The following is a 23,803-nucleotide window of genomic DNA, read 5'->3' as shown; positions in this document are numbered from 1 at the left end:
CAGCCCAAAAATTAAAAAATGCGCCGTTGCCGGGGATAGAACCCGGGTCACCCGCGTGACAGGCGGGAATACTTACCACTATACTACAACGACTCTGTTGTTATTGTCAATTAACCAATAGTAACAAACATTAACTGCACTGTATGACTTGATCTGCACTAAACTGAACTCTTTGCAGTTGCACGCTTCAAGCTGCACTAAACTGATGTCTCTCACTAAACAATGGAGCTCTTACACGGACCGAGGAACCCATGAACAAGCTCTCAGTCTCTTGGCAGGATGCGCGCTACTCGATGTGTATGTATGGTAAATGCGTTATCTGTTTCTCACGCTCGCAAACTGTTCGACGAAATTCCTCAGAGGAATGCGGTTGTGTGGAGCGCTATGTTTTCACATTACACACATTGTGGGAAGATCAGGGAAGCGGTGGCGATGGATGTTATGCCAAATGAGTCTTCTTTCAATGCTAACATTAATGGTTTAGTGGGTACAGAGGAGGTGTCTTAAAAGGCAATTGGATTCTATGGGAAGATGACTGAGTTTGGTATTCAAGCCTAGTTTGATTACTCTTCTTGCGCTAGTATTAGCTTGTTCAGTCATTGGGGGTTCTCCAGTGATAAAAGAGCTTCATTCATATGGTTTTATGAATTTGATTGAACCACACCAGCAGTTGAAAAGCTGGTTAGTAGAGGCGTGTGGGAGGTGCGGGAGAATTGGTTATGTGCAGCTGGTGTTTCAGAGCATGTTTGATTGGAATGTGGTTGCTTGGAGTAGCTTGGTAGACATAGCGTTTTTGAACAAACACCAACTACTACCAGGTGAATCTACCATTGTTCACTAAATTCTTGTAAGTCACTACACATCTTAATATTAATAAGGTTTGTGTGATTCACTTGGATATTATTTTATCCTAAGGGAATGATATCCTCCTTAGAAGGAATAAAGGGCTAAAGGCTTTGACAAAGTGAACCTGAGCCAGACCGGCCTGGCCGGAACGGTTAATCAACTAACTGGGGTAATTTAGACTTTTGGCATAGTGATTAGGGTTTTTTGACTACTGAGAGTGAACTATATAACAGAGGCGTGAACCTCCTTTTCAAACATCTCTTCTCCTACATCTCTTCTATGTCTCTTGCAGTTATCCATTTTGTTTTTTTTGTCTATGGTTTTATCTTCACATGGCTTCGCAGGGGCCTCCCGGGCTAATCTGAGTACAAAAACTCGAGGAAGTAAGCCCCAAAGCTCCGTTTGTGTTGCAGGTTTGCCTTTGTTTCTCTAGGCTTTCCTGTGTCAAAAAAGCGGCTAAATCTTTCATTTGGATTTGTTTTTGAACTTTTTGTGATTGTTGGTAGAACCAACTTAGAATTGGCTGTGATTATAAGCTTACCCGCGCTTCTGAGATTGATTTCAGTGAAGCATATATGGTAAAAAAACATGGTTAAATTTCTTAATATGAGTCAAACTTTCTTGTTTATTGTTTTTGGCAGTGATGAGTAATTTATAACAGCTTGATACGCCAGTTCTGCTTCAGATAATTCTTGATTGAAAAGCTGTTTTCATTGTCTGAGCCTGTTTTATCTCTTAGGTCTTTTTTAAATTACTGTCTTTTTTCATTTTTCAAAATTGGGAATGTCGATGAGGATCTAATCCGTTTATATGAGGTGCAGTGGAGCCGAGACCCTGTTTTCAGGGAGAACCCCTTGGCAGAAGCTGCAATTTCCTTGAATTTAATGGATTTTACTGAGACTTTCCATTGATAGTAATCCTCTTTTGCATGAAAACTTGGTTTGGCTGATAAATTATCAATTAAACTATGCACCTGTTTGGCAATGATAACATATGTTTCCTGAGTTTAAACTATACACTTGCCCTTGTATATGGTGCTTGTAGTCTGAAAAAACTCAGAAATTGCCAGTGTTCTCATCAGCTTCGTCTCTTTCTAATTATGAGACTCGAGTTAAACAAGAACACTACATTTGTATATTGTTGTCTGCTTTTGAACTTCTCTGATCCGATTCGGCTTTAAAGTTCTTGGATGAGAAAGAGTGAGTGAACATGTATAATCACCATCCAACACTGTATTAAACTTTACTAGTGACCTTGTTGCATAATACCTCATCTATTTTTTTTCCAATAATGGCTGTGTTTGATCATTAGCTTACTTATTTGACTTAGATACAATAAGTGTTGTGTCTGATCATTAGCTGACATATGTGGTTTCGTAGGAGCCTCCCGGGCTAATCTGAATACAAAAACGTGAGGAAATAAGCCCCAAAGCTCGTGCTAGATTGTGTTTTGCCGTTTGTGTTGCAGGTTTGACTTGATTCTCTAGGCTTTCTTGTGTCAAAAAAGCGGCTAAATCTTTCATTTGGATTTGTATCTAAATTATTTGTTATTGTTGGTAGAATCTAATTAGAATTGGCTGTGATTATAAACTTACCCGCGCTTCTGAGATTCATTTCAGTGAAGCATATACGGTAAAAACATGGTTGAATTTCTTAATATGAGCCAAACTTTCTTGTTCATTTTTCTTTATTTCAATGTAATGTTTCTTTTGGCAGTGATGAGTAATTTATAACAGCTTGATACGCCAGTTCTGCTTCAGATAATTCTTGATTGAAAAGCTGTTTTCACTGTCTGAGCCTGTTTAATCTCTTAGGTCTTTGTCTTTGTAAAATACTGGATTTTTTCTTGTTTTCAAAATTGGGAATGTCGATGAGGATCTAATCCGCTTATATGAGGTGCAGTGGAGCTGAGACCCTGTTTTCAGGGAGAACCCCTTGGCAGAAGCTGCAATTTCCTTGAATTCAATGGATTTTACTGAGACTTTCCATTGATAATCATCCTTTTTGGTTTTGCTTGATTTCCAAGATATGAAGAACTTGGTTTGGTTGAGAAATTATCCTCCATGATAAAATCTGTTTCCTGAGTTTAAACTATACACTAGCGCTTGTATATGTTGCTTGTTGTCTGAAAAAACTCAGAAATTGTCAGTGTTCTCATCAGCTTGTCTTTCTAAATATGAGACTCGAGTTAAACAAGAACACGACTTTGTATTTTGCTGTCTGCTATAATCATAATGAATCGCTGTATTGAACTTTACTAATGACCTTGTTGCATAGAACCTCATCTATTTTTTTTTCTTTCCAATAATGGTATCATTTGCTGACTTATATGGTTTCGCAGGAGCCTCCCGGGCTAATCTGAATACAATAACTTGAGGATTTAAGCCCCAAAGCTCCTGCTAGATTGTTTGTTGCCGTTTGTGTTACAGGTTTGCCTTGATTCTCTAGGCTTTCCTGTGTCAAAAAAGCGGCTAAATCTCTCATGCGTATTTGTATTTAAACTAGTTGTGATTGTTGATAGAAGCGATGTGTTTTCTTATTGGCTATGATTATAAACTTACCCTCGCTTCTGAGATTGATTTCAGTGAAGTATATACGGTAAAAACATGGTTGAATTTCTTAATATGAGCCATTTTTTTCTTCACGTTTTGATTCGCCAGTTCTGCTTCAGATAATGCTAGCTTGAAAAAGCTGTTCTCATTGTCTGAGTCAGTTGTATCTTACTTTTCTTAAGTGTTCTTGTCTTTAAATAATTTTTTTATATATATACACAATTTGGAATGTCGATGAGGATGTAATCCAAGTGAATGAGGTGCAGTGGACCCGAGACCCTGTTTTTCGGGGAGAACCCCTTGGCATAAGCTGCAATTTCCTTGAATTTAATGGATTTTGCTGAGACTTTTCTTTAATTTCTCATCATTTTGGTTTTACTAGTAATTGATTAGTAGGTATGTAAGATCTTCTTACATTTTTGTTTCGGAAATTTGGAATGTCGATGAGGATGTAATCCAATTCTACGAGGTGCAGTGGAGCCGAGACCCTGTTTACAGGGAGAACCCCTTGGCATAAGCTGCAATTTCTTTGAATTCAATGGATTTTACTGAGACTTTTCATTAATACTCTCATTACTTGAGTTTAAACTATACGCTTGCACTTTAATAATGGTGCTTGTAGTCTGACAAAACTCAGAAATTGCCAGTGTTCTCATCAGCTTTGTCTCTTTCTGATTCTGAGACTGGAGTTAAACAAGAACTCTACATTGTTCTCTTAAGAGATTGATATACAATGGTTTTGTTGTTTTGCTGTCTGCTTTGGGACTGCTCTAACCTGTTTTGCTGTCTTAAAAGACTGACATACATAGTCTTATTTGCTGTCTTTTTTCGTACGGAATAAATGTTGGAGAGTGATTGTATGAGGTTATGGACAACGCGAGCCATGGTGCATCAAAGAAGTTGAGAGGAAGAGCGGTGCTCTATAAGAGAGATGTGACTGGTCTCAGTGTTTGGTTTTTAGTTTTAAGAAAAAGAAGAGAGTGTTAATCTTTTGATTATTTATTGACTTGAACACACTGGGCAAGTGAATATGCACTAACAACTATTATTAGGCCACTTAAGTTTGAGTATTTGTGAATAGAAACCCCTGACTTGATTCTTTAGGCATGACTTGATCCGCACGTACTCCCGAGTCTTGAGCTTGAGGAACCCGTTGCAGCGCTTTTGATTGCTCTTCTTCCAGCTCTTGTAGCTGTTCTTGAGTACAGTGTACGTCCAAAATTTCCTTAATGAAGTCATCCTCTGCGTCTGCTTCATCAAAAATGAAATCCGTGTCCCACGAAGGAGCAAGAAGAAAACTCATTAGAACTTTTTGAAGTTGCTCTTGATCTTGTTGTTGCTGCTGTTGTTCGACGTCGTCTCCACGTTCTTTCTTTATCATCGGCATGTCATTCTGATTAGCAAAACCAAGAGCTTCTCGTTGCTCTTGGTTCGGTACGACGGTGTTGTTGTGGTTCTCCACCTGAGATGGGACAAGAGGAGGACACTGTCCGTGGTTGTCGTTGCTCTGAAGAGGAGGAAAGAGAAGACTGGGTGGTGAATCTTCTTGCTCTTTCCATTCGTCTAGACTATTCAAGAGTTCATCAATGTCAAACGTTACATTATCATCTGCGCCATCAAAAGCATAATCTTCTAATGGATGATGTTCTTGGTTGTCGTTGATCTGAAGAGGAGGATGGAGAAGAGTGGGTGAATCTTGTTGCTGCTCATGTTGTTGATTGGCGTCGTTAAAATTTGGCATGAGTCCATAGCCAGTCATATCATCCTTTGCGCCATGATAAGCAAGATCATCAGACGGACACGGTTCTTGGTTGTTGTTGATCTCCAAAGGAGGATGTGAAAGAATAAGTGAACCTTCTTGCTCTTGTTGTTGTTGTTGTTGCTGCTGATGTTGATTGGCATCGCCACGGTCATTCTCTAGCATCATCATGTCATTCTGATAAACATTAGCTTCCAATAGATACTGTCCTTGGTTGTAGTTGCTCTGTAAAGGAATACGTGAATCTTCTTGTTCTTCTTTTTCTTGTTGCTGATCTTGATTGACGTCTCCACCTTCGTTGTTGTCGTTGTTGTCATCAAGCTGGTGAGCAGGAGGGACAAGAGGTTTGAATCTCTCGGCACTATTCAGAAGTCTGACATGACACAAGACCAAATCATGGAACTCATCACCATTCTTGTGAAGGGAATACTCATCCATGTGCCAGTCCGTCTTCTCCTTCTCTAGCTTCCCAGCCACGTTCTTGTTGAACACTAGTACACGCTTGTACCCCTTCAGCTCCTTATTCTTCTTTATTTCTTTTCTCTTACCTACTGACTTCCACGTGCCCCCTAAGAAGCTTTCTCCGTTTCCTGGTACCATCCGGCTCACTGTCTTGACACCTCTTACTGTCCTCGGAACAAAATAGTACCATTCGTTTCTAGCATACAGAGGGTTTGTGTCGTGATGGAGAAGCCACGGCGCGTCTCCGTACACGTTCAACGTTTTGATGCAATCGCTATCGTTCTTCTCCACCTTGTTCTTGAGATACCGCTTCACCAACCCCAACTCCGTTGGTTCAAATCGTGAACCACCCGGATATTTAGTAGCCATAGTGATGACAATAAGAAGGAAGAACGTCTGTGTTTCTACTTGGAATCAATCTGCTCTGCCTCTTTTGTTTGTATTTTCTTTTGCTGAGAGTTTGATGAATGAGTTTCTAAGGAGAGGGGAATGAGTCCGCTTATATACTTGGAATCAACATGCACTTTCCTTTTTTTGTGTCAACCACTTTCCATTTTTAATATCTATTTAAAAAGGAAATTGTAGTAAGTATTATTTGAAATTTTCGATCATCATATCAGATATTGTAATATAGTATCCAATTCCTACGAGTAAATATTTTTTTTTTGTAACTGTACGATGTAAATCTTTGACGTAGAACTTTGGAAATCACTTGCCTTATTTTTATTCTTATTGTTTTATTGTAATTTCATTATCTAACAGAATTATCTTCTTCTTTGTTTCTATTTTATTTTCTTGAGTTTGTTGAGTTGAAGGATAGAGATACTTTTTTTTTGGGGGGTAAAATTGAAGGATAGAGATATGATATATATAATACAATTTATTTCGATTAAAAAGGAAATTTTAGTAAATATTATTGGAAACTCTAAACGTATAAATAAATTGTGATAGTATTCAGTTTCTACTATACTATGAAATTTCTTAGCTTATCTTTTTCGTATTTCCTTTTCTTTTTTTACGTTATCATATTTCCTTATGTTATTGTTTTATTATATTTTTATTATCTAGCATAATTATCATTTTTTATTTGTCTAACAACCTTGATTTTTTTCTTTTTTTTAAAGAAAAATGTCATTAACTAGATTTTGTTTCTTTTGCTCTCTAAGCTATAATAGAATTTAATGTTCCTGGCGCACAGTATTTGTTTTGTGACATGAAAATTGTAAAGTTTTTCGGACATGAACAATGAGACATAGACCAAAAAGACGTTTTTCGGACATGAACAATGAGTGAATGTGACCGTCTAGGGAAGATCGTGAGTTGGATCACCATTATTAAACATAAGGCCTAATTTGTGTGTTGAACAAAAAAAAAAAAAGGGCCTAATTTGTGTTTAATACTTTGGGCTGTAAGCCAGTTGTTTTTGACTTTCTCTCTATTCAAAGCCGATGGTTTTAGTTTATAGCAGCAAACTAGTTTTTGAAAATACATTTGACCGTCTGGTCTGATGTGGTTGAGTTTACAAAATTTCGATATGACTGCGGGTCAGCTAGATAACCGGATCGTATTGATCCGGTTTGATCAGTGGTGCGATGACGACTTTCTTATCATAAAACGATCTCTCTATGATTCTATCTCTATCTATCTTCTTCAACATCAAATCCAATCAGAACAATGGCTTCTCTCGTCTCTTCTCCGCATGCCTTGACTCTTCCCTTCTCCTCTCCTCATCGTCTCCATCACACCCTTCCCAATCTCTCCACTCTCAGTTTCTCCCGACCAATCAAAAACAACTCCCTCCGATGCTCTGTCTCAATCGAGAAAGAAGTCCCCGAAACCGAACGACCCTTCACTTTCCTCAGAGACTCCGACGATTCCACTCACTCTCCTTCCTCTTCTCCAACTTCGGTCAGAGCTCGTTTCGAGACCATGATTCGAGCGGCGCAGGACAGCGTCTGCGAGGCCATCGAAGCAGTCGAAGGCGGTCCGAAGTTCAGAGAAGACGTCTGGTCTCGACCCGGCGGAGGAGGCGGGATCAGCCGGGTTCTGCAGGACGGGAACGTGTTCGAGAAAGCTGGGGTGAACGTCTCCGTGGTTTACGGTGTTATGCCTCCCGAAGCTTACAGAGCAGCTAAAGGCTCTGCTTCTTCGGATCAGAAGCCTGGTCCGGTTCCGTTCTTCGCAGCTGGGGTTAGCTCTGTTTTGCATCCCAAGAACCCTTTCGCGCCGACTCTGCATTTTAACTATCGTTACTTCGAGACTGATGCTCCCAAGGGTATTAAAAAAGTTAGATAGAGTCTTTTTGTGTGAGAGTTTGTAAAGTTGTTAGCTTTTGATGATGATTTTGGGTCGTTTTTGTTGGAAAGCGTAGATGTTCCTGGAGCTCCGAGGCAGTGGTGGTTTGGTGGTGGAACTGATTTCACACCAGCTTACATCTTCGAAGACGATGTCAAGCATTTCCATTCGGTTCTTAAACCTTGTTCCCTGCTCTAAACATATAATAAGCTTTGTGATTGTTGGAGTATTTTTTTTATCATATATTTATCTTTCTTGTTTTGTAGATTCAAAAGCAAGCGTGTGACAAGTTTGACCCTTCTTTCTATCCAAGGTTCAAGAAGTGGTGCGATGACTACTTTTATATCAAGGTGTGCCCTTTAATTTTCATGCAATTCGCTATTGTTTTTGGGACATCTTAGTCATTTTATGGAATTGAAGGCCTTAGTTATGAGAGTTTGTTCAATAAGCTTATTGTTTGTATGAGGAATTTGAAAATGTTTAAAAAAAAAAACTATTTGATCTTTGCTTGCTTGCAGCACCGTGATGAGAGAAGAGGACTTGGAGGGATATTTTTTGACGATCTTAATGATTATGATCAGGAGATGCTTCTGGCTTTCTCCACTGGTAATATGAACTATGAACGATGATACTTACTATAATCGTGTTAGTTTTATTGGTAGACTAATTTTAGTTGATTTTTGGGATTTAACAGAATGTGCGAACTCAGTGGTACCGGCTTATATACCTATAGTAGAGAAGAGGAAAGACATGGAGTTTACAGAGCAGCACAAGGCATGGCAGCAGCTGCGAAGAGGAAGATATGTCGAATTCAACTTGGTAATATGGCACGAGCTGACGACAGCCATGCACCAACTGTGTCCGTCTCATCTCTTGAATCATTGGCTAATGACCTTGCTTATCTAATATGTGTTGTATTTATTTGGAAAGGTATATGATCGTGGAACGACATTTGGTCTGAAGACAGGAGGGAGAATAGAGAGTATTCTTGTCTCTCTTCCACTGTCAGCAAGATGGGAATATGACCATGTAAATTCCTTTTCCTAATTTTGAAGACACACTAACTCTTTAACTCATTCAGGTGTCACAAATGTAGTAATGGTGTTTTTTGTTGGGTGCAGAAACCGGAAGAGGGGACTGAAGAGTGGAAGCTGTTGGATGCTTGTATCAACCCCAAGGAGTGGATATAGCCCACGTTTTTCTGTTGAGGACTGAGTTCATGTTGTTTCTATTGTTTAGTGGATTTAGATTATTCAAAAGATGGAAGGAAATGGATTTTGTAAGGTGATGATGTGCATGTTAACATGCGTCTGAAACGCTGAGTGGCTACCAAGATAAACTTAGCTGATGTGTATGTTTTACCAATGCTGTATTTTCACAACTGACATGTTTGTCTACAGTCTCCCATCCAATTCAACTCGTTAAATGAGAGAAAATGATTTGAAAGTTAAGCTGGCTGGAGAGTACACAGTTAGGTCATAGTCTCCAAAATTAAGCTTAATAGTTAAAACAACCATATCCCCTATCAGTAATCTAATCATATATAGGACATTGATGCACATCTTCATCATACATAGGACATGTTAATACTTACTCTAGGGCAAAATCTCATCACCATTAAACTTCATATATAGGTGTTTAAAGCCAAGATTAGCTACCACTAAACTTGGTAAAAAAAGGGATTCACCTTGTCGAGCATTGTTGTTTTTTGTTTGTTGATTGTCCTATTATTCTTTACACTAAAAACATGGAAAATGAATCCTATTTTGCCCTATTCTACCTAACGTGAATAACAACAACTATTCAATGCCAGGGATTAGTTACCACCATTAACATCTTTAAGCAAACTTGTTAAAAAGTAAAATAAAAAGATTGAGTTGTCTTTTATTTTTTGTTCAAAGATTGAGTTGTCTTATTGGAAGAAAGAACAAAATAATGAAATTCATCAATTTTTTTTTATTTTTTTTTATTGTTTTTTGTCCTATTATTTGCGCTAAAGCATGTAAAGTTGCGGCGAAGAGTTTATCGACCGTTGCACAAAGACCTTTTGCGTGTAACGCTCGCCACGGCCCACATGGCTTCGTAGGGCCCATTAAAATAACCTTCGTCCCTATCAACTGGATATATTTCCAAAGCTACCCTCCTCGTAGTTTCATTACGTATATAAAAATCCAAAATCCATAGAGGGGTGAAGACGTCATTTGCTGATATGAACAACGCCAATGCTGCCATGTCATCCGCCGCTTAGATCTCCAAGGGTATCTATGTAAATGTTTAGAAGCTTTGTGTTTCTTTAATGACTACACATGGCGATATGCTATTGGATAGAGAGTGATAATTAATGATAAAAGACCGATAAGTAACAATACATGTCTTTAAAACTGCTCTCTCTCTCTCTGTCTGACTACAAAAATCTACAAGGCGGAGAAGAAGAAGAAGACAGAGGAAAGAAACGGTTAGTTCGTCACCGAGGTTGGTAATTACCGAATCTATGAGTTCTCCTTTCTTCGTTTTGTTGTCTTTCTGAAGGATGAAACTAATCAAAGAGTGAAAACTTGTAAACTGAAGAATCTCTGTTTTTTTTTTTGTTTGTTGTATTTTGAGTGGAGATAAAAGCTTTGAAGAAGAGTGAAGAACGATGGTGATGGATTCATCAAAATGGTGGTGGATTGGGAACCACAACACCACTAATTTCTCTCCATGGCTTCATTCTACTCTCTCTGGTAACTTTCTTACACTCTCTGATATCTCTCTTTCTATGGGTTCTGAGAAGAGTTTTTTTTTAAAAAAACATCTCTTTCCTCAATTTTGATTCTGCTAATGTCTATTGGTTTCCAAAGGTATTAACTTTCTGAGAACATTTGACTTAGTATTGACCAAAAGTGTTTATTTTTATTTGAGAATTTGGATGAAGAGACAACAAAAGGAAACCAAATCTGTGTTTATGTTTTTTTAAGACAAAAAGTGTTTTTTAACTTCAACAGAGATTTTGACTTGCTGACTTTTTTTAAAAAAAAAATTGTAATTTTGAAGAGTTGGATGAGAAGACAAAGGAGATGCTGAGAGTGATCGATGAGGATGCGGATTCGTTCGCGGCACGAGCTGAGATGTATTACAAGAAAAGGCCTGAGCTCGTTGCTATGGTCGAAGATTTCTACCGTTCCCATCGCTCCTTAGCCGAGAGGTACGACTTGTTGAGACCCTCTTCTGTGCACAAACACGGCTCAGAGAGTCATCATCGTGATGAGAAAGCATCGACTTGGGACCAGTCTTCCTGGTCCGAGGCTTGTGAGACTCGTGAAGAGTACGCTGAGTCCGAAGTGGATGACGGTGAAGACAAGTGGGTTGATGATGATGAAGGTGAGACTGATGACAATTATGGTGAAGCTAATGGAGATGATGGGATTATGAAGGAAGAGATAGAGAGGCTGAGAGAGGAGAATAAGGTTTACGGTGAAATGGTGAGAGAGAAAGATGAAGAGAAGAGAGAAGCTATAAGGCAGATGAGTTTAGCAATTCAAATGCTCAAAGAAGAGAACTCAGAGCTGAAGAAGAGATGTGTTTCTTCCGTTGTTGATGTGTCTCAGAGGAAGCAACAGATTTGGAAGCCTTTCGAGTTCAAGAAGCTTGAAGGGTTGTTTGGGAGAGTAGTGGGCAACTGGATCGTCCCAAAGACAGAGTCTACTACTTCCAGAGAGCTCATGACTCTTTAAAGAAACAGAGAGGTCTGTATGATCAATAAGAGTAACTTTTCTATGAATATCTTTGTACTTTGTGACAGGTAAGGGGTATACTCAAGTAGTTAGTGGTAAGGCTTCATATGATTATAGTTATAGCCCAAGTCCATGCATGTTTGTTTTTTACATTTGTTGTAGTTCGTTCTTAGCTTATTTATTTGTTCTTTTATATTTTGTAAGTTCTTTTTCTCTTTGTGTACTAAATGATTACAGTAAGCATGTTGTTTAAACGTCTTGACCATTATTATTTAGACTGGGATAATGTTCTATTTACATACATAAAGATGATGAATGTGGTTTTAGACCAAGATATAAATGATAACTCCGACTCTGAAGAACCATAGAACCGAGCAATGGGACGAACTGAGATCACATAAGATAGCATTAGCACTTTCTCATCTACCAAAAGACATATGACAGCAACTTAGGCCTTGAATCTTTCGACTCTCTGAATACCATAAACGTCACTTTTACTCTGTTTTTCAGTGATATTTACGAATAAGACTTTTTTCGTATGCTAAACGTTATAGAAAAAGTAACAAAAAGGACAAGGACTTGTGAGGACTAAGTAGATAGATCTTTTTTTTTTTTTGAACAACTCTAAGTAGATAGATCTAACATCACTATATAAACAGGTTACTAAGATTGGATACACATTGATCTAACGGCTATATTATATTTTGTATAATAATAACAAGTTTAGTTGATATCTCAGACAAATTCCACTAGGTTTATGTCTTTTTTTCAACAAAAAGTTAATATAACCTAAGAAAATCTCAAACTCGCTGGCCAGCACGGTGAACTTGAATAAATAGAAACCATACTAGTAAACAAATTTCGAGCACTGCATGCAAATTTGTCTGTCATTGCCATTAGGTATGTCTTGATATTTTGTTGGTGATTTTATTGAAGTCTTCATAAAGAGATGCAACATAAATCATTACCATTCTACTTATGTTAATTAGAATGGAGATTATTTTCAGATGATTTCATGCTAAATTGAGCGGTAACGGATAGTTTTTGGTTTCTTCTTAAATCTTAATTACTCTACTACTTCTTAATGACTGACTAGTTCAAACAAGATCGCTTTAAAAACATACAAACCAAAGTGAGCTGCAACTGGAAGCGTTTTATCAAGACTAACAATTACGTCTTAGAAACGCTATTAGCGAAGGACTGATTCGCACACATGCACATACACGGAAAACATGTGGGGTCAAAACGTAAAGTTGAATAAAGTCAGTAGTCTTTTTTGCGAAATTCAATGTAATCTAAGAACTTAATCAAAACCAAGTTGATTTTTGCCGTTGTAGACTTGGCTGAATTGGAGGACAGTCTGTCATCTTTTTTATGTTATTAAAAATTGCCAGCTTATTCACTGGCTCCATGTTATTTTAAAATAATAACAGAATATAAAAGGCGGGTAAAAAGAAGGATAGTTACGTAAATTAAGCAATACAAGCTCTTAATCAGACAAAACAATCCGCAAGTGTTCCCTCGCATCCTACAGGCTTTTGCCTTCCTCTTTCGACAGCTGTTTTAATGGCAATCTCGTAGTTTATTAATACCAATAAGTCCAGATTTAGTCAATATTTAATTTAAATCCAAGTTTGCCATCCAGAGAGACGAAAACACGCCCAATAAAAAAGAGTAAACAAATATCGAGGAAGAAGAAAGCTGTAGAGAGAAGAAGAAGTCAAGATAGAGAGAAAGAGACAGCAAATGGCGGAGGAGACGAAGGAGAACGAAGAAGAGAGGGTGAAGCTGTTCGTCGGACAAGTTCCGAAGCACATGACGGAGGACCAGCTCCTCCCATTGTTCCAGGAGTTCTCCATCGTACACGAAGTCAACATCATCAGGGACAAGATAACGCGAGCTTCCCGAGGTTTTGTCTTTTCTAATATCTGTTTCCTCTGTTTTCTCCGTCTTCCTCGTTTAATTTTTTTTTGAATTTTTTATTAAAGAGAAGTTTCTCTTTGATTTTATGGAAACCCTAACTTCTCTATCGCTACTGGAATGGTAGGATGTTGCTTTCTGATATGTGATTCAAGAGAAGAAGCAGACAAAGTGGTCAATGGTTGCCATAACAAGAAGACATTGCCTGGGGTGAGTTTAATTTCGCCATTCTTGGTCTCTTTTTTTTTTTCCTGTTATGCGTGATTTTCTCTTAATTTTTCTGATGATTGAATGTGATGTTTCTTCTGGTACATTAAATTAATTGATCTCTTAGTTGCACATTTATCAAGCTGGATGGAATCTCGAGATTGATTTTTCTTCTTTTTATCTCTCTTTTGTCTCTCAATCTGCATTGTACTTTTGCCCCTTTAGTTCCGAATTTGGATACTTTAGAGTTCTGCATGTTGTTGTTGTAGTACATGAATCATGAATATGATTTTATTTGGTTGACCAAAAGCTGAGAGCACTGGTTGTTGGAATCTGATGAGTTTATAAAATGGTTTTTAGATCGTTTCTTCAAACCCAAGTAACATTGATTCACTATAGATGGTATGTACGGATCACTAAGCGATCCGTGGACTAAAATTATAAGGAATCTATACAGCAAAATTAACTTTTGCTTTAGTTTTTTTTTTTTAACTTCTTGTTGATTGATCGCTTGTAATATGTTGAGCGCATCTTAGGCGAGAACTTGATTCATCTTGGTAATAGCCTAATAGGACTAACGAAATCTTTGTACTCAATCATACAAGTTGATCTTAACAAAAAAAAGTTGTATATTTACTTCTTCTTTCGATTTATATCCTTGACCTGTATGTGAAACGTTAGGATCCTTATCCGTTGGATACACTCTTATTGCTCTCTCGGATTATGTTTAACGTTCACTTCCTAATGTTATTTTTAGGCATCTAGTCCGTTGCAAGTTAAGTATGCAGATGGCGAGGTTGAAAGGCTAGGTACGCAACATGCTTTCTAGTGATGGTAGTAGTAGCACAATAAACATCTGCATAATAGGATCTGTTCTTTTTGAAAGGTTACCTTATTTTAAGAAAAATTTCTTGCAATCCAGAGCACAAACTTTTCGTTGGTATGCTTCCAAAGAATGTCACTGAAGCTGAAGTCTCATCCTTATTCTCCAAATATGGAACCATAAAGGATGTGCAGATTCTAAGAGGGTCTCTACAAACTAGCAAAGGTATATCAATTTGCTATTTTTATATGTACCAACGTTATGACTAACTTCTACGTTCATTTTGACTTTTCTTAGGCTGTGTCTTTCTGAAATATGAGTCTAAAGAACAAGCTGTCGCTGCTATGGAGGCCATTAACGGAAAACATATAATGGAGGTGTTTGGTTATACAACAACTTCAGACTTTTTTACTTTATAAAGACTTAAATAGATAGTGACAACATCTTTTTCTTTTGTTTCTTTTAGGGTTCGAATGTTCCTTTGGTTGTCAAATGGGCAGACACAGAAAGGGAAAGACAAGCCCGAAGACTTCAGAAAGCTCAATCTCATGCCTCCAGACTCGCTAACTCTGACCCACAATATCCTTCTGTGTTTGGAGCCTTACCAATGAGTTATGTTCCTCCTTATAATAGATATGGCTATCATGTAAGTCCTTGTTCTCTTATCTACATTTAGTATAAGTGCTTGACTGCTTTATCATAAAATCTAGCAACAACATTAATTTAATACATACTATCACCATTGTCACTTGAAAAAACTATTTATTAAAAAAAAACAAAAGATTGAGAAAGTCTTAGCTTTAAAAATATTTACTATGTATTAGGCACCTGGAAATTATGGGTACATGCTACCACCTATCCAGACTCAACCTGCATTTAACAGTATGGTTTCACCGAACCATGGTGCCAATAATGCATCGCAAGGAGCCACTTTGACCGAGTCTGTTCCACCGCGTTTAGCCGCCCGTAGAAACTTCCATATGCCTCTAGGAAACTATAGTTATCATGGTCTTCAGTATCCAATGGCGTTTCCTAGAGGGATGATCAGTTCTCGCCTTCCTCTAACCACGGTTTCACATGGCATTTCAAACAACGGCGCATCGACACCTAGCTCGCTGCAAACTGAAGGTTAGCTTAGTCTTAACCAATGGCAAGCACATATATATGAATTTGAAGCAAATTATTGTCTAGTCCTTATGCAACTGATACCTAAAACGCCTTTCTTGGTGTTCAGGACCGGCAGGTGCAAATCTATTTATCTATAACATACCTCGAGCATTCGGGGATCGAGAACTTGCGGTTGCATTTCAACCGTTTGGTAAGGTTGTAAGCGCCAAGGTTTTTGTAGACAAGGCCACTGGTGTAAGCAAATGTTTTGGTAAGAAAAAATATCACCAACAATCTTCTTCCCCAACCCAATACTTTGTATTAGCTGTTAAAATTAAAAAACATATTTTTTTCTCTGTTGCTGCAGGATTCATTAGTTATGACTCACAAGAAGCTGCTCAAAACGCTATTAACACGATGAACGGTTACCAATTAAGCGGTAAGAAGTTGAAAGTTGAGGTCAAGAGAGAAAACGGCCAACAACAACAGAGTAACAAACCTGTAAACAGCTGAAAGATCATCATTGTTAAGAGTCCACAGGCAGGCGGGACGGTTAACAACAAACTGGTTAAGACATTAAAGATTTGGATGGATCATGAATGAGATTAAAACTTGAGTACAAAAGTTGCTGGTCGTTGTTAACTTTTGCCAGTTCGAAAGAAAAAAAGAAGTCAACTGTCACGTGGTTCAGAAACTCTCAATTACTCAGAAAGGCTGTAGCTTGCTCAAAAGGTTCTCTTCCATTTACTTTTTTCATTTTCTTTAAAATCGCAATACTACAGTTTGTAATTTATGCTTCATTGAAAGGTAAAATTTTATGATTATTTAACCATTACATATTCAATTGATCATGTCTTTTTGTTCCAGTTTCATATACTTATTTCTTAAAATAAAACATATTAACGAATTTTTAGCCATGGACTTGACAGTTGTTCCATAGAAATAAATAAGCAAGTTTTCATAAAACTCCCAGTTTATGATTATTTGTTTTCAGTTCCAATCAAACTAATTTTAATTACGCAAAGTAGATAGATTAGTGAGACAATATACTTCATCGTCACATGAATATAATCTGTATTCCAAAGATAGTTTTACACACACCGAAGTCACCTAACCAATAAACGAATCGTTTCTCTTTTTTCCTTTTTCTTTTCAACACATTGAGACACTGTGCCCCCAAAAAGCAAAAAAACTATAACAAAAAATGAAGAAAAAACCATATAATATAACATTATCATCGAAAAATTCATCAGAAAGCTTAATCGCGAAATTATCCGCGCCATTCGTTGCATTGTGTAGTGGGCCTAGTCTTCTGTGGGCCGGCCTTTAGCGGACACGGCGTCTGCAACGGAGGAACCATGCAGTTATACTGCAGACACAGCGAGCTGCTCACCGGTATTTCCGCCGCCGGGCTGATCTGTATCCCCGTCAAGAAGTTATGCTGCAGATACAGCGTCTGAATGCTCGCCGACAGCAGCCTCTCCACGAAGCTCGCTGGCACTTCTCCGGTGAATCGATTGCTGTTGAGGTAGAGATTCTCGACGCTCGAGAGGAGCGGAGATATCCCACCGGAGAACCGGTTGTAGCTGAGATCGACGGTTGGGATCGTCACTCGGTTTGCCGGCTGAATCGGACCGTAGAAGAAGTTGCGTTGTAACTGGAGGTTGGTGATCGGGAAGGCAAAGATTCGACCGGGGATCGTACCGGTTAACCGGTTTAAACTGAGATCGAGGTAGTTAAGCTGGTTTAACCGGATTAAAACTCTGTCAACCGGTCCGGTTAGTTGGTTCCAGGCGAGTGATAGATATTTCAGAGACGGAGGGAGAGACGCGGGAGAGATTGAACCGGTGAGGCTGTTGCGTTTGAGATCGATTCGGGTTAGCGATTGGGAGAGAAACGGAGGGATTGATCCGGTTAAGTGATTGTGGCAGAGAATCAAATTGGAGAGCTCCGGTAAGGATCCGATGGACGGAGAAATGGTTCCGGTTAGCTGATTGTAGCTCAAATCGAGCGTTCTGAGACGGCGAACCTCGCCGAGACTCGCCGGAATCTCGCCGGAGATGAAATTTCTGCTGATTGCGAGGAAACGTAGGTCTTTAAGCTGAGAGATTGTTGCCGGTAAAGCGCCCATGATACGTCCCGGGACGATGGAGAGCTCCGTGAGAGCAGAGAGCTTGCCAATAGCCGGGTCGATCCTACCGGATAAACCGGGTGAACCGGCTCTGGGATCGCCGAGGTTGAGAGAAATCACTTTATCTCCGTCGCAGTAGACTCCGGCGAAGCCGCAGGGGTCAGAGGTGAAGTCCCATGAGTGGAAGAAATTGGAACCAGGCAAATCGTGGAGAGATTTACGAATCGCTTGGAGAGCCAAGAAGTCAACAGGGTCGAGCATCGCATCCGCAAAGAAGCTGAACTGAAGGAGAAGCATTAAACACCAAATCAACTGAGTGAATCTCATCATCTTCTTCTTGTAAGTGAGGCTTCAAGAAACAGAGACTGTAATATATGTATATATATATATACAAAAAGAAGGAAGTAGAGAGACAATCTGTAAAGTGGGTTTAATTTCTGCTTTCTCGTGAGAAGCAAGTGAAGTTGTGGAGGTGAGCTTCCGTGAGAGCTTTAATGGGGTGAGATTATCGAAAGAAGAGAAAGAGTGGCTTGAGAGAGAAGCCAAAACAAGAGGTGGATGAATATTCTCCGTCTTCTTCTTCCCCCTTTACTCGTTTTCTCTGCTTTTTTTTTTCTTCTTTGGTGTCTTGTGATGGAAGACGATATGAAACTAATAAAAATCTGACAAAAGAAAACAAAAAAAAAAAATGCTAAATTAAGACAAAGGTTAAACATTTGGGTTGTGTCAGTGAATACATGAAAAAGGCGTTTTCTTCTGGGGAACAGGTAATATGTAAAACGGCTGTCCGAATCTTAGGTTCGGATACATAGATTAGCAGGTTCGGTGTCCAAGTCACGTGACTTGTGTGTGCGTTTTACAGTCTCGAGTCACACAGCTTGGACAAGCGAGAATTCCGTGACACGTCAGCTGTATGGTTCGATCATTACTTTATCTTGTTGTGTATACACATCCAAGGACGTGCTTTTTTGCAATTTGATTTTTGTAGTGCTGTATAATATATAACAAAACAGTAGCTTTATTATTATGATAAGAAATATCGTTGGTTAATGTTAATGGTCAATGTAACAGGTGGAAAGCTTAGTCAAAAAAGTAAAAACCAGTCCTTACATTTTATAATAAGTGTTATGTTCTAACTAAGCTTGAACACTGTACTATCCGCTTCCAACAAATTTTGCGACCAAAAGTGTATTCATCATATATAGTTACTGACTTTTAACGTACCAAGTTGACTTATTTATAACTTCGATCTAGTAAAGTAAATATCAGCTATTTTAGTTTTATTTGTTTGTTTACTGTAACCAAATTTAAATACAGGAAAATATGATTAGAAAATCATATTTTTTTGTTATAGTGGAACTAGTCTCTAGATAGTCTGAAGTAAAACAAATGTGCTTGTCTATGTATCTCACAATGAATATAAGAAAGTTATAAAAGTTATGCAATATTTGAAATGGTGAAAGAAAAATAGACAGTAAGAAAAGGTAGTACCAACTACCAACTGCATAATTAGTTTGACAAAGGTCGCTGGCAAATGGTCCTTTCATTCCGTGGGGGTTAAGAAAAATAGTTGGTAAAGTTTGACAACGCATCAGAGATGGATTTTAATTTTTATACTTTTAAGTCAATTTAGTAAAAAGTAAAAAAAAAAAAAAAACAGTAACGTATGTGTAAAAATCTGGTCATTAAAAAACTTGTTGTTTGATGCATGTAAAATGAGAAAATGTATGAATCGAGGTTAAACAAAAAGGAGCTTGGACCACAAGTCTTAAGAACACACACACATGTATGAGATGGTCAACATTTATAACACTTGCCCCCAATTTTAACATTTGTCTCACTACATACGCAAGCACCAACATAGCTCGATACCTGTACATTCTTTTCTTTCGTTTTTTCTTATAGGTATGTGCTAATTTATCTCTAGGTTTGATGGTGCATATATATTCATGGATGTAAAGAATACATTCTGAATGTAATTAATTCATAGTTGTGAACCTTTGAAATAACTATTTCCCAAGGCTAGCTAGTCAATAATGTATACCAACCATGCATTTTTTGGGTCTAAAACTGTTTTATTATATACTCATTCTAAGAGGCTAAGGTAGTGGACAAAAATTGGAATTATGAGAAAAATATCTGGCTTTGCAAGAAAGCCAAAGCAATAAGTTCCAATCACAATGAACAAAAACAAAAAGTTTACGTCTAGCCCACCACGAGACATTTAACACGCTCGTTTTGGGACTCTGTGTTTGTTTGGTTTGTGGTCGAATCCACTCACCAAACACGGCGATAAGTGTAACCGAAATAAGGTGTGATCTGACTTTCAAACCGGTTTGGTTCTCTTTAGGTCCTAATAAAGAATCTTTAAAATGAACGAGAAACCTTTGTTGGCAAACATAATAAATATAAGATGATGAAGATGGATGAGAAGCTGATAAGATAAAATGATGGCAATGAAAAAAGCATCTACAATTTCATACTCCCTCCATGCCTCCAATTTATTTTCCCAAGTCTCTTTCACTTCACATACTCTATTTTCTACCCCCAAAAAAATCTTAATCGAGTGATTACCATTAAAAACATGGCTCCAAATTTTGATTCCACCTATAAAACATTCTATGATTGTTTTGCATTTAGCGTTTGTCATTAATTCCTAGTTCGAGGTTAGGATAATATATTTAATACATACCTAACAAAACATGACCAATATATTCTCAATCAATTTTCACAATCATGTCCTATAAGCCTATAACAATAACTTATAATGTGCACAGAAGAGATGGGGCAGTATTCAATTATTGTTGATTAATACACACATAAACCAAATCTTCACTACTAGCTAGAAACATATGGACATGTCTAGTTATAAGCTTATACTTGACTTTTACGGTTATAGCTCAATCAAGCGTCTAGACAAGAGTGGATGTCTGGGCGAAGAGTAGTGTAACTTGGGAAATGCTTGATGAACTTCACCAATCAAATATAGAACATTACAGCAACAAAAATAAATACTACCGAGGAGTGTCGGTTTGATCATGTATATAAGCCTTTGGACCTTCAGCAAAATCAAGAAGACCATCGATCAGTCTTAACTTATATTAACCTGAGGAATCATACCTCCAGCTTGGAGGATCCGTTGCTCTAGCTGCAACGACAGTACATAAAACATTGCATTAAAAACGGTAAGAGAGCAGAACAAGTAGGTTTATGAAAAGTTTAGAACTCACATTGAAGAGATCCTGAAGTTTGGTCTTTAGCATCTTATATTCATAATCCACCTGCTGTAGACACCTTAAACACCTATACGATATCACAATTTCTGCGTTAGGTTTCAGGAATTATAGACAGATCCAACAATATTTTTTGCATCAACAATCTAAACTATACACTGGAGAAGAAGTGGCAAAACAGAACTCACCCTTCACGGTTCTGAACATCACAACATTCCTTGAAAGATATACACACATTTTTTACCCTCCTTGCACCAACACTATGTAAAAAGGCCAGAGACCGAGCCATCAAATCAGTGTACTTTGGGTTTCTTAAGAATACATTATAAATTATAATGAGGAAATTTAAGGTTCGTTCCTAGAAACACATGATATATGAATATACCTTGAGCTACTACCCTTGAGTTGATGCACCCCTGAATCTACCTGTTTGAAATCCACATTTTCTGGTCGCTCCCTAAACTCATTTAAAATGCTCAAGGTCATCAAATTAATCCAAACGAAAACACCTAACAAAAATGAAGTAGGGTTATAAGAGGAAAAAGTTGTAGACATACTTACAGAGATCTAGACATGGTATTAATAAGCTTGGAACAGTCGTCAAAGAAGAGAGAGACAACCTCAGCTACAAAATCAGGAGTGCCTTCATCTTGCAACTTTCTCAACTCAGTGAACTGATTATCCAGAAATCCCTTTAAAAAAAGAAGAAGATAATATTCTTTTTTTTTTTCAAAAGCCTTCAAATTTAATATGCATAGAGTAATACCTACCTTAAAAGCTTATATATAACCCTGAAACTATTTATATATCCCCAAGTCTAATCAGACTAAAACAATCAACCAAAGAGGAGCTCACTCAAATGTAAATCCAACCTGTTGATAAAGAGAAACGAGGTAGTCTTGAAACTGTCTCTGCAACTGAGCAACAACGGTGTTCATGGCTCGCTCAACCCGAGACGTGGTGGAGCTCTATTCAAATACACACTTATACCATCATCATCATCGTCAGAATAAACCAACTAGAAAACACAACACAAATGTGTAGAAGCCAGAGAGAAACAAGAATGGGCAATGGAGTCCAAAAGAAAACTCAGATCGATCTGAATCAGAGATTCTGGCCTGCGAGACAGATCAACTCTCAAGAAGCGAAAGAACAAGGACATACCTTTGGGATTTGCTGAGAGACAAGACAAATCTGATCGGAGCCTCAAAAGCTTATTACTACCTTCCGTTGACTATTTCTTTACTTGCACTAGATTTTTGCTTTAATTAACTGACCAGACCAGATAGATAACTTTTAACTTTATTATTTTATTCATTTATTTATTTACTACCACTAGTGATTAACTCGACTGATACGTGAGATTAGGGAAATGCTGCAACTTGACGGTGGCACTGGCACCATTATAATTTTGTATGTCAGGTGACTGCATATATATTTAGTCTATCCCTCCTCCTAATCTATTAATTTCTTTTCGTGTTTGCTAATTAATAATCAGTCCACGTAAATTATTTAAGTAAATAAAAAATAGTCCCTCCTCCATTATGGATAATCATTCCTCATACTTTTTATCAGCGAAATTTTGTGTTTGATACTTTATTGATTAAAAAAATTTATATTAAGTCAACTTGTTTTTTTCTTATTAAGACATGTATGTATTTTTGGTCATAACTTATTTTTGTATTAATTATACGAAAGACACAAGTGTATTGGTAATTTGAGATGCGCATAGCATTTTAGGAAAATTTCAAACAAACAAAGAAAGAAAAGCTTTCGACGAGATGAAAATCGGCGCGAAAGGCCTGGCGGATTCAGGGAGATTCCTCCCATCGTTCCGTGCACCTCCTTCTATTTTAGCAAGCCTGAAAGCATCACGAGCTACACAGCAGGTGAATATCCCCACAATTGATCTGAAGGGAGGTAGCGTACACTACAAGAAACAAGATTTGCGGACGCTGCTGGAGAGACACCGTTATATGTTATACGGCTCCGGATCCTCCTCCATCTCAGGACTTGCCCGACGTCTTCGGGTAAGTTTTCACTACTGTTTGGTTTTCAAAACGGTCCGAAATGTTCTGTCCATTAATGTTACGTGACATTTTGATTAATCAAGGACTATAGTTTTTTCTTTATAACATTGGGCTTAATAGTTATGACATACCAGATGCTTAAGCCAAACGGTTTATCATAGATATGTCTGTCACTTTGTATGTCATTTTTTTTGTAACTTTAGTATGTCATTTTTAAAACCTAAATCCTAACGTACTTGTGTTTTAGAAGATTTTTCCTAGAAAAGCTTGACGTTACTTATATAGTATTAGATTTTAGTGTCCGATGCGGGATTTGAATTACCTATTTAGTCTAACAGAAATTGTGGTCTTATTCACCAAAAAATAACATCGAAGTGTTAGTGAATAATAAAAAAATGTATAAAGATTAAAGATACAGAGTTAAAAAGACTTGCATATGACAATAGCTAGGAATCAGGATTAAAGATGATGCTAAGCAAATTTGATGTGGCAGGGAGGTTATGTTGGAGTACTCCAAGGAAGTGATGAGTTTAGGTGAAATGACACTACAAGAAAAAGCATCCCATACCGACAGCCATCTTTATCGCTAAGTAATAGGAACAAGCTCGAACCGATGGTTTTCCGAGAAGACTCAATTAGTTGGAGTTCAGGTCTAGGAAATGAATTGATGTCGGAACTGTGTCGGAAGGCTAACTATTTTTTCTCTCAAACCTAATCTCTCTTGTT

General features: G+C 37.8%; 5 protein-coding genes, 15 non-coding genes and 1 pseudogene across 25 annotated transcripts; 18 read left to right on the top strand and 3 right to left on the bottom strand.

Annotated features, from left to right (window-relative positions):
• Positions 1-21: 21 nt before the first annotated feature.
• On the bottom strand, positions 22-93 carry TRNAD-GUC (transfer RNA aspartic acid (anticodon GUC)). The gene has a single exon. It is a non-coding gene; the product is annotated as a tRNA-Asp (tRNA).
• Positions 94-1,190: 1,097 nt separating this feature from the next.
• Positions 1,191-1,310, top strand: LOC130501892 (small nucleolar RNA snoR134; annotated as a pseudogene).
• A 56-nt stretch (positions 1,311-1,366) lies between these two features.
• On the top strand, positions 1,367-1,460 carry LOC130501889 (small nucleolar RNA U36a). Its single transcript, XR_008939939.1, has one exon. It is a non-coding gene; the product is annotated as a small nucleolar RNA U36a (small nucleolar RNA).
• An 18-nt stretch (positions 1,461-1,478) lies between these two features.
• On the top strand, positions 1,479-1,574 carry LOC130501882 (small nucleolar RNA Z223). Its single transcript, XR_008939932.1, has one exon. It is a non-coding gene; the product is annotated as a small nucleolar RNA Z223 (small nucleolar RNA).
• Positions 1,575-1,631: 57 nt separating this feature from the next.
• LOC130501894 (small nucleolar RNA Z278) lies at positions 1,632-1,747 on the top strand. The gene has a single exon (XR_008939943.1). It is a non-coding gene; the product is annotated as a small nucleolar RNA Z278 (small nucleolar RNA).
• Positions 1,748-1,870: 123 nt separating this feature from the next.
• LOC130501884 (small nucleolar RNA snoR97) lies at positions 1,871-1,978 on the top strand. Its single transcript, XR_008939934.1, has one exon. It is a non-coding gene; the product is annotated as a small nucleolar RNA snoR97 (small nucleolar RNA).
• A 241-nt stretch (positions 1,979-2,219) lies between these two features.
• LOC130501891 (small nucleolar RNA snoR134) lies at positions 2,220-2,363 on the top strand. Its single transcript, XR_008939941.1, has one exon. It is a non-coding gene; the product is annotated as a small nucleolar RNA snoR134 (small nucleolar RNA).
• Positions 2,364-2,419: 56 nt separating this feature from the next.
• LOC130501887 (small nucleolar RNA U36a) lies at positions 2,420-2,511 on the top strand. Its single transcript, XR_008939937.1, has one exon. It is a non-coding gene; the product is annotated as a small nucleolar RNA U36a (small nucleolar RNA).
• Positions 2,512-2,552: 41 nt separating this feature from the next.
• LOC130501893 (small nucleolar RNA Z223) lies at positions 2,553-2,648 on the top strand. Its single transcript, XR_008939942.1, has one exon. It is a non-coding gene; the product is annotated as a small nucleolar RNA Z223 (small nucleolar RNA).
• A 63-nt stretch (positions 2,649-2,711) lies between these two features.
• LOC130501896 (small nucleolar RNA Z278) lies at positions 2,712-2,827 on the top strand. Its single transcript, XR_008939945.1, has one exon. It is a non-coding gene; the product is annotated as a small nucleolar RNA Z278 (small nucleolar RNA).
• Positions 2,828-2,949: 122 nt separating this feature from the next.
• LOC130501886 (small nucleolar RNA snoR97) lies at positions 2,950-3,054 on the top strand. The gene has a single exon (XR_008939936.1). It is a non-coding gene; the product is annotated as a small nucleolar RNA snoR97 (small nucleolar RNA).
• Positions 3,055-3,180: 126 nt separating this feature from the next.
• LOC130501890 (small nucleolar RNA snoR134) lies at positions 3,181-3,324 on the top strand. Its single transcript, XR_008939940.1, has one exon. It is a non-coding gene; the product is annotated as a small nucleolar RNA snoR134 (small nucleolar RNA).
• A 61-nt stretch (positions 3,325-3,385) lies between these two features.
• Positions 3,386-3,477, top strand: LOC130501888 (small nucleolar RNA U36a). The gene has a single exon (XR_008939938.1). It is a non-coding gene; the product is annotated as a small nucleolar RNA U36a (small nucleolar RNA).
• Positions 3,478-3,627: 150 nt separating this feature from the next.
• LOC130501895 (small nucleolar RNA Z278) lies at positions 3,628-3,744 on the top strand. The gene has a single exon (XR_008939944.1). It is a non-coding gene; the product is annotated as a small nucleolar RNA Z278 (small nucleolar RNA).
• Positions 3,745-3,836: 92 nt separating this feature from the next.
• Positions 3,837-3,952, top strand: LOC130501883 (small nucleolar RNA Z278). The gene has a single exon (XR_008939933.1). It is a non-coding gene; the product is annotated as a small nucleolar RNA Z278 (small nucleolar RNA).
• A 46-nt stretch (positions 3,953-3,998) lies between these two features.
• On the top strand, positions 3,999-4,107 carry LOC130501885 (small nucleolar RNA snoR97). Its single transcript, XR_008939935.1, has one exon. It is a non-coding gene; the product is annotated as a small nucleolar RNA snoR97 (small nucleolar RNA).
• A 3,140-nt stretch (positions 4,108-7,247) lies between these two features.
• On the top strand, positions 7,248-9,312 carry LOC108815940 (coproporphyrinogen-III oxidase 1, chloroplastic). Its single transcript, XM_018588521.2, has 7 exons — positions 7,248-7,893; positions 7,990-8,084; positions 8,180-8,263; positions 8,432-8,519; positions 8,608-8,732; positions 8,844-8,942; positions 9,035-9,312. The coding sequence occupies exons 1-7, from the start codon at positions 7,293-7,295 to the stop codon at positions 9,101-9,103; spliced, it is 1,161 nt and encodes a 386-aa protein (XP_018444023.1). The 5' UTR covers positions 7,248-7,292; the 3' UTR covers positions 9,104-9,312.
• Positions 9,313-10,234: 922 nt separating this feature from the next.
• Positions 10,235-11,880, top strand: LOC108842080 (protein NETWORKED 3A). 5 transcript variants are annotated; one of them, XM_018614893.2, is made up of 3 exons: positions 10,235-10,385; positions 10,523-10,636; positions 10,947-11,880. In XM_018614893.2, exons 2-3 carry the CDS (start codon positions 10,552-10,554, stop codon positions 11,624-11,626), a joined length of 765 nt encoding a protein of 254 aa, XP_018470395.2. In that variant the 5' UTR covers positions 10,235-10,385; positions 10,523-10,551; the 3' UTR covers positions 11,627-11,880. The 5 variants fall into 5 exon arrangements, with proteins under 5 accessions (XP_018470395.2, XP_018470415.2, XP_018470401.2 ...); XM_018614913.2 differs by having other exon boundaries at positions 10,257-10,385; positions 10,530-10,636; XM_018614899.2 differs by having other exon boundaries at positions 10,306-10,385; positions 10,518-10,636.
• A 1,334-nt stretch (positions 11,881-13,214) lies between these two features.
• LOC108841816 (RNA-binding protein BRN2-like) lies at positions 13,215-16,507 on the top strand. Its single transcript, XM_056996704.1, has 9 exons — positions 13,215-13,535; positions 13,674-13,756; positions 14,511-14,562; positions 14,676-14,801; positions 14,874-14,953; positions 15,043-15,222; positions 15,401-15,704; positions 15,811-15,954; positions 16,051-16,507. Exons 1-9 carry the CDS (start codon positions 13,373-13,375, stop codon positions 16,194-16,196), a joined length of 1,278 nt encoding a protein of 425 aa, XP_056852684.1. The 5' UTR covers positions 13,215-13,372; the 3' UTR covers positions 16,197-16,507.
• A 226-nt stretch (positions 16,508-16,733) lies between these two features.
• LOC108812322 (LRR receptor-like serine/threonine-protein kinase ERL1) lies at positions 16,734-18,672 on the bottom strand. Its single transcript, XM_018584598.2, has one exon. The coding sequence runs from the start codon at positions 18,142-18,144 to the stop codon at positions 16,954-16,956; it is 1,191 nt and encodes a 396-aa protein (XP_018440100.1). The 5' UTR covers positions 18,145-18,672; the 3' UTR covers positions 16,734-16,953.
• Positions 18,673-20,594: 1,922 nt separating this feature from the next.
• LOC108853829 (histidine-containing phosphotransfer protein 5) lies at positions 20,595-22,342 on the bottom strand. 2 transcript variants are annotated; one of them, XM_018627291.2, is made up of 7 exons: positions 22,212-22,342; positions 21,920-22,015; positions 21,609-21,721; positions 21,433-21,504; positions 21,236-21,307; positions 21,045-21,117; positions 20,595-20,962 (listed from the first exon to the last, which is right to left on the bottom strand). In XM_018627291.2, the coding sequence occupies exons 2-7, from the start codon at positions 21,983-21,985 to the stop codon at positions 20,906-20,908; spliced, it is 453 nt and encodes a 150-aa protein (XP_018482793.1). In that variant the 5' UTR covers positions 21,986-22,015; positions 22,212-22,342; the 3' UTR covers positions 20,595-20,905. The 2 variants fall into 2 exon arrangements, with proteins under 2 accessions (XP_018482793.1, XP_018482779.1); XM_018627277.2 differs by having other exon boundaries at positions 21,609-21,739; positions 22,212-22,341.
• Positions 22,343-23,803: the final 1,461 nt, after the last annotated feature.

Source organism: Raphanus sativus, unplaced genomic scaffold (assembly GCF_000801105.2).
Source record: "Raphanus sativus cultivar WK10039 unplaced genomic scaffold, ASM80110v3 Scaffold0320, whole genome shotgun sequence".
NCBI lineage: Eukaryota > Viridiplantae > Streptophyta > Magnoliopsida > Brassicales > Brassicaceae > Raphanus > Raphanus sativus.
The sequence above is the reverse complement of the archived record's forward strand: the minus strand, read 5'-3'. Positions and strand labels throughout refer to the sequence as shown.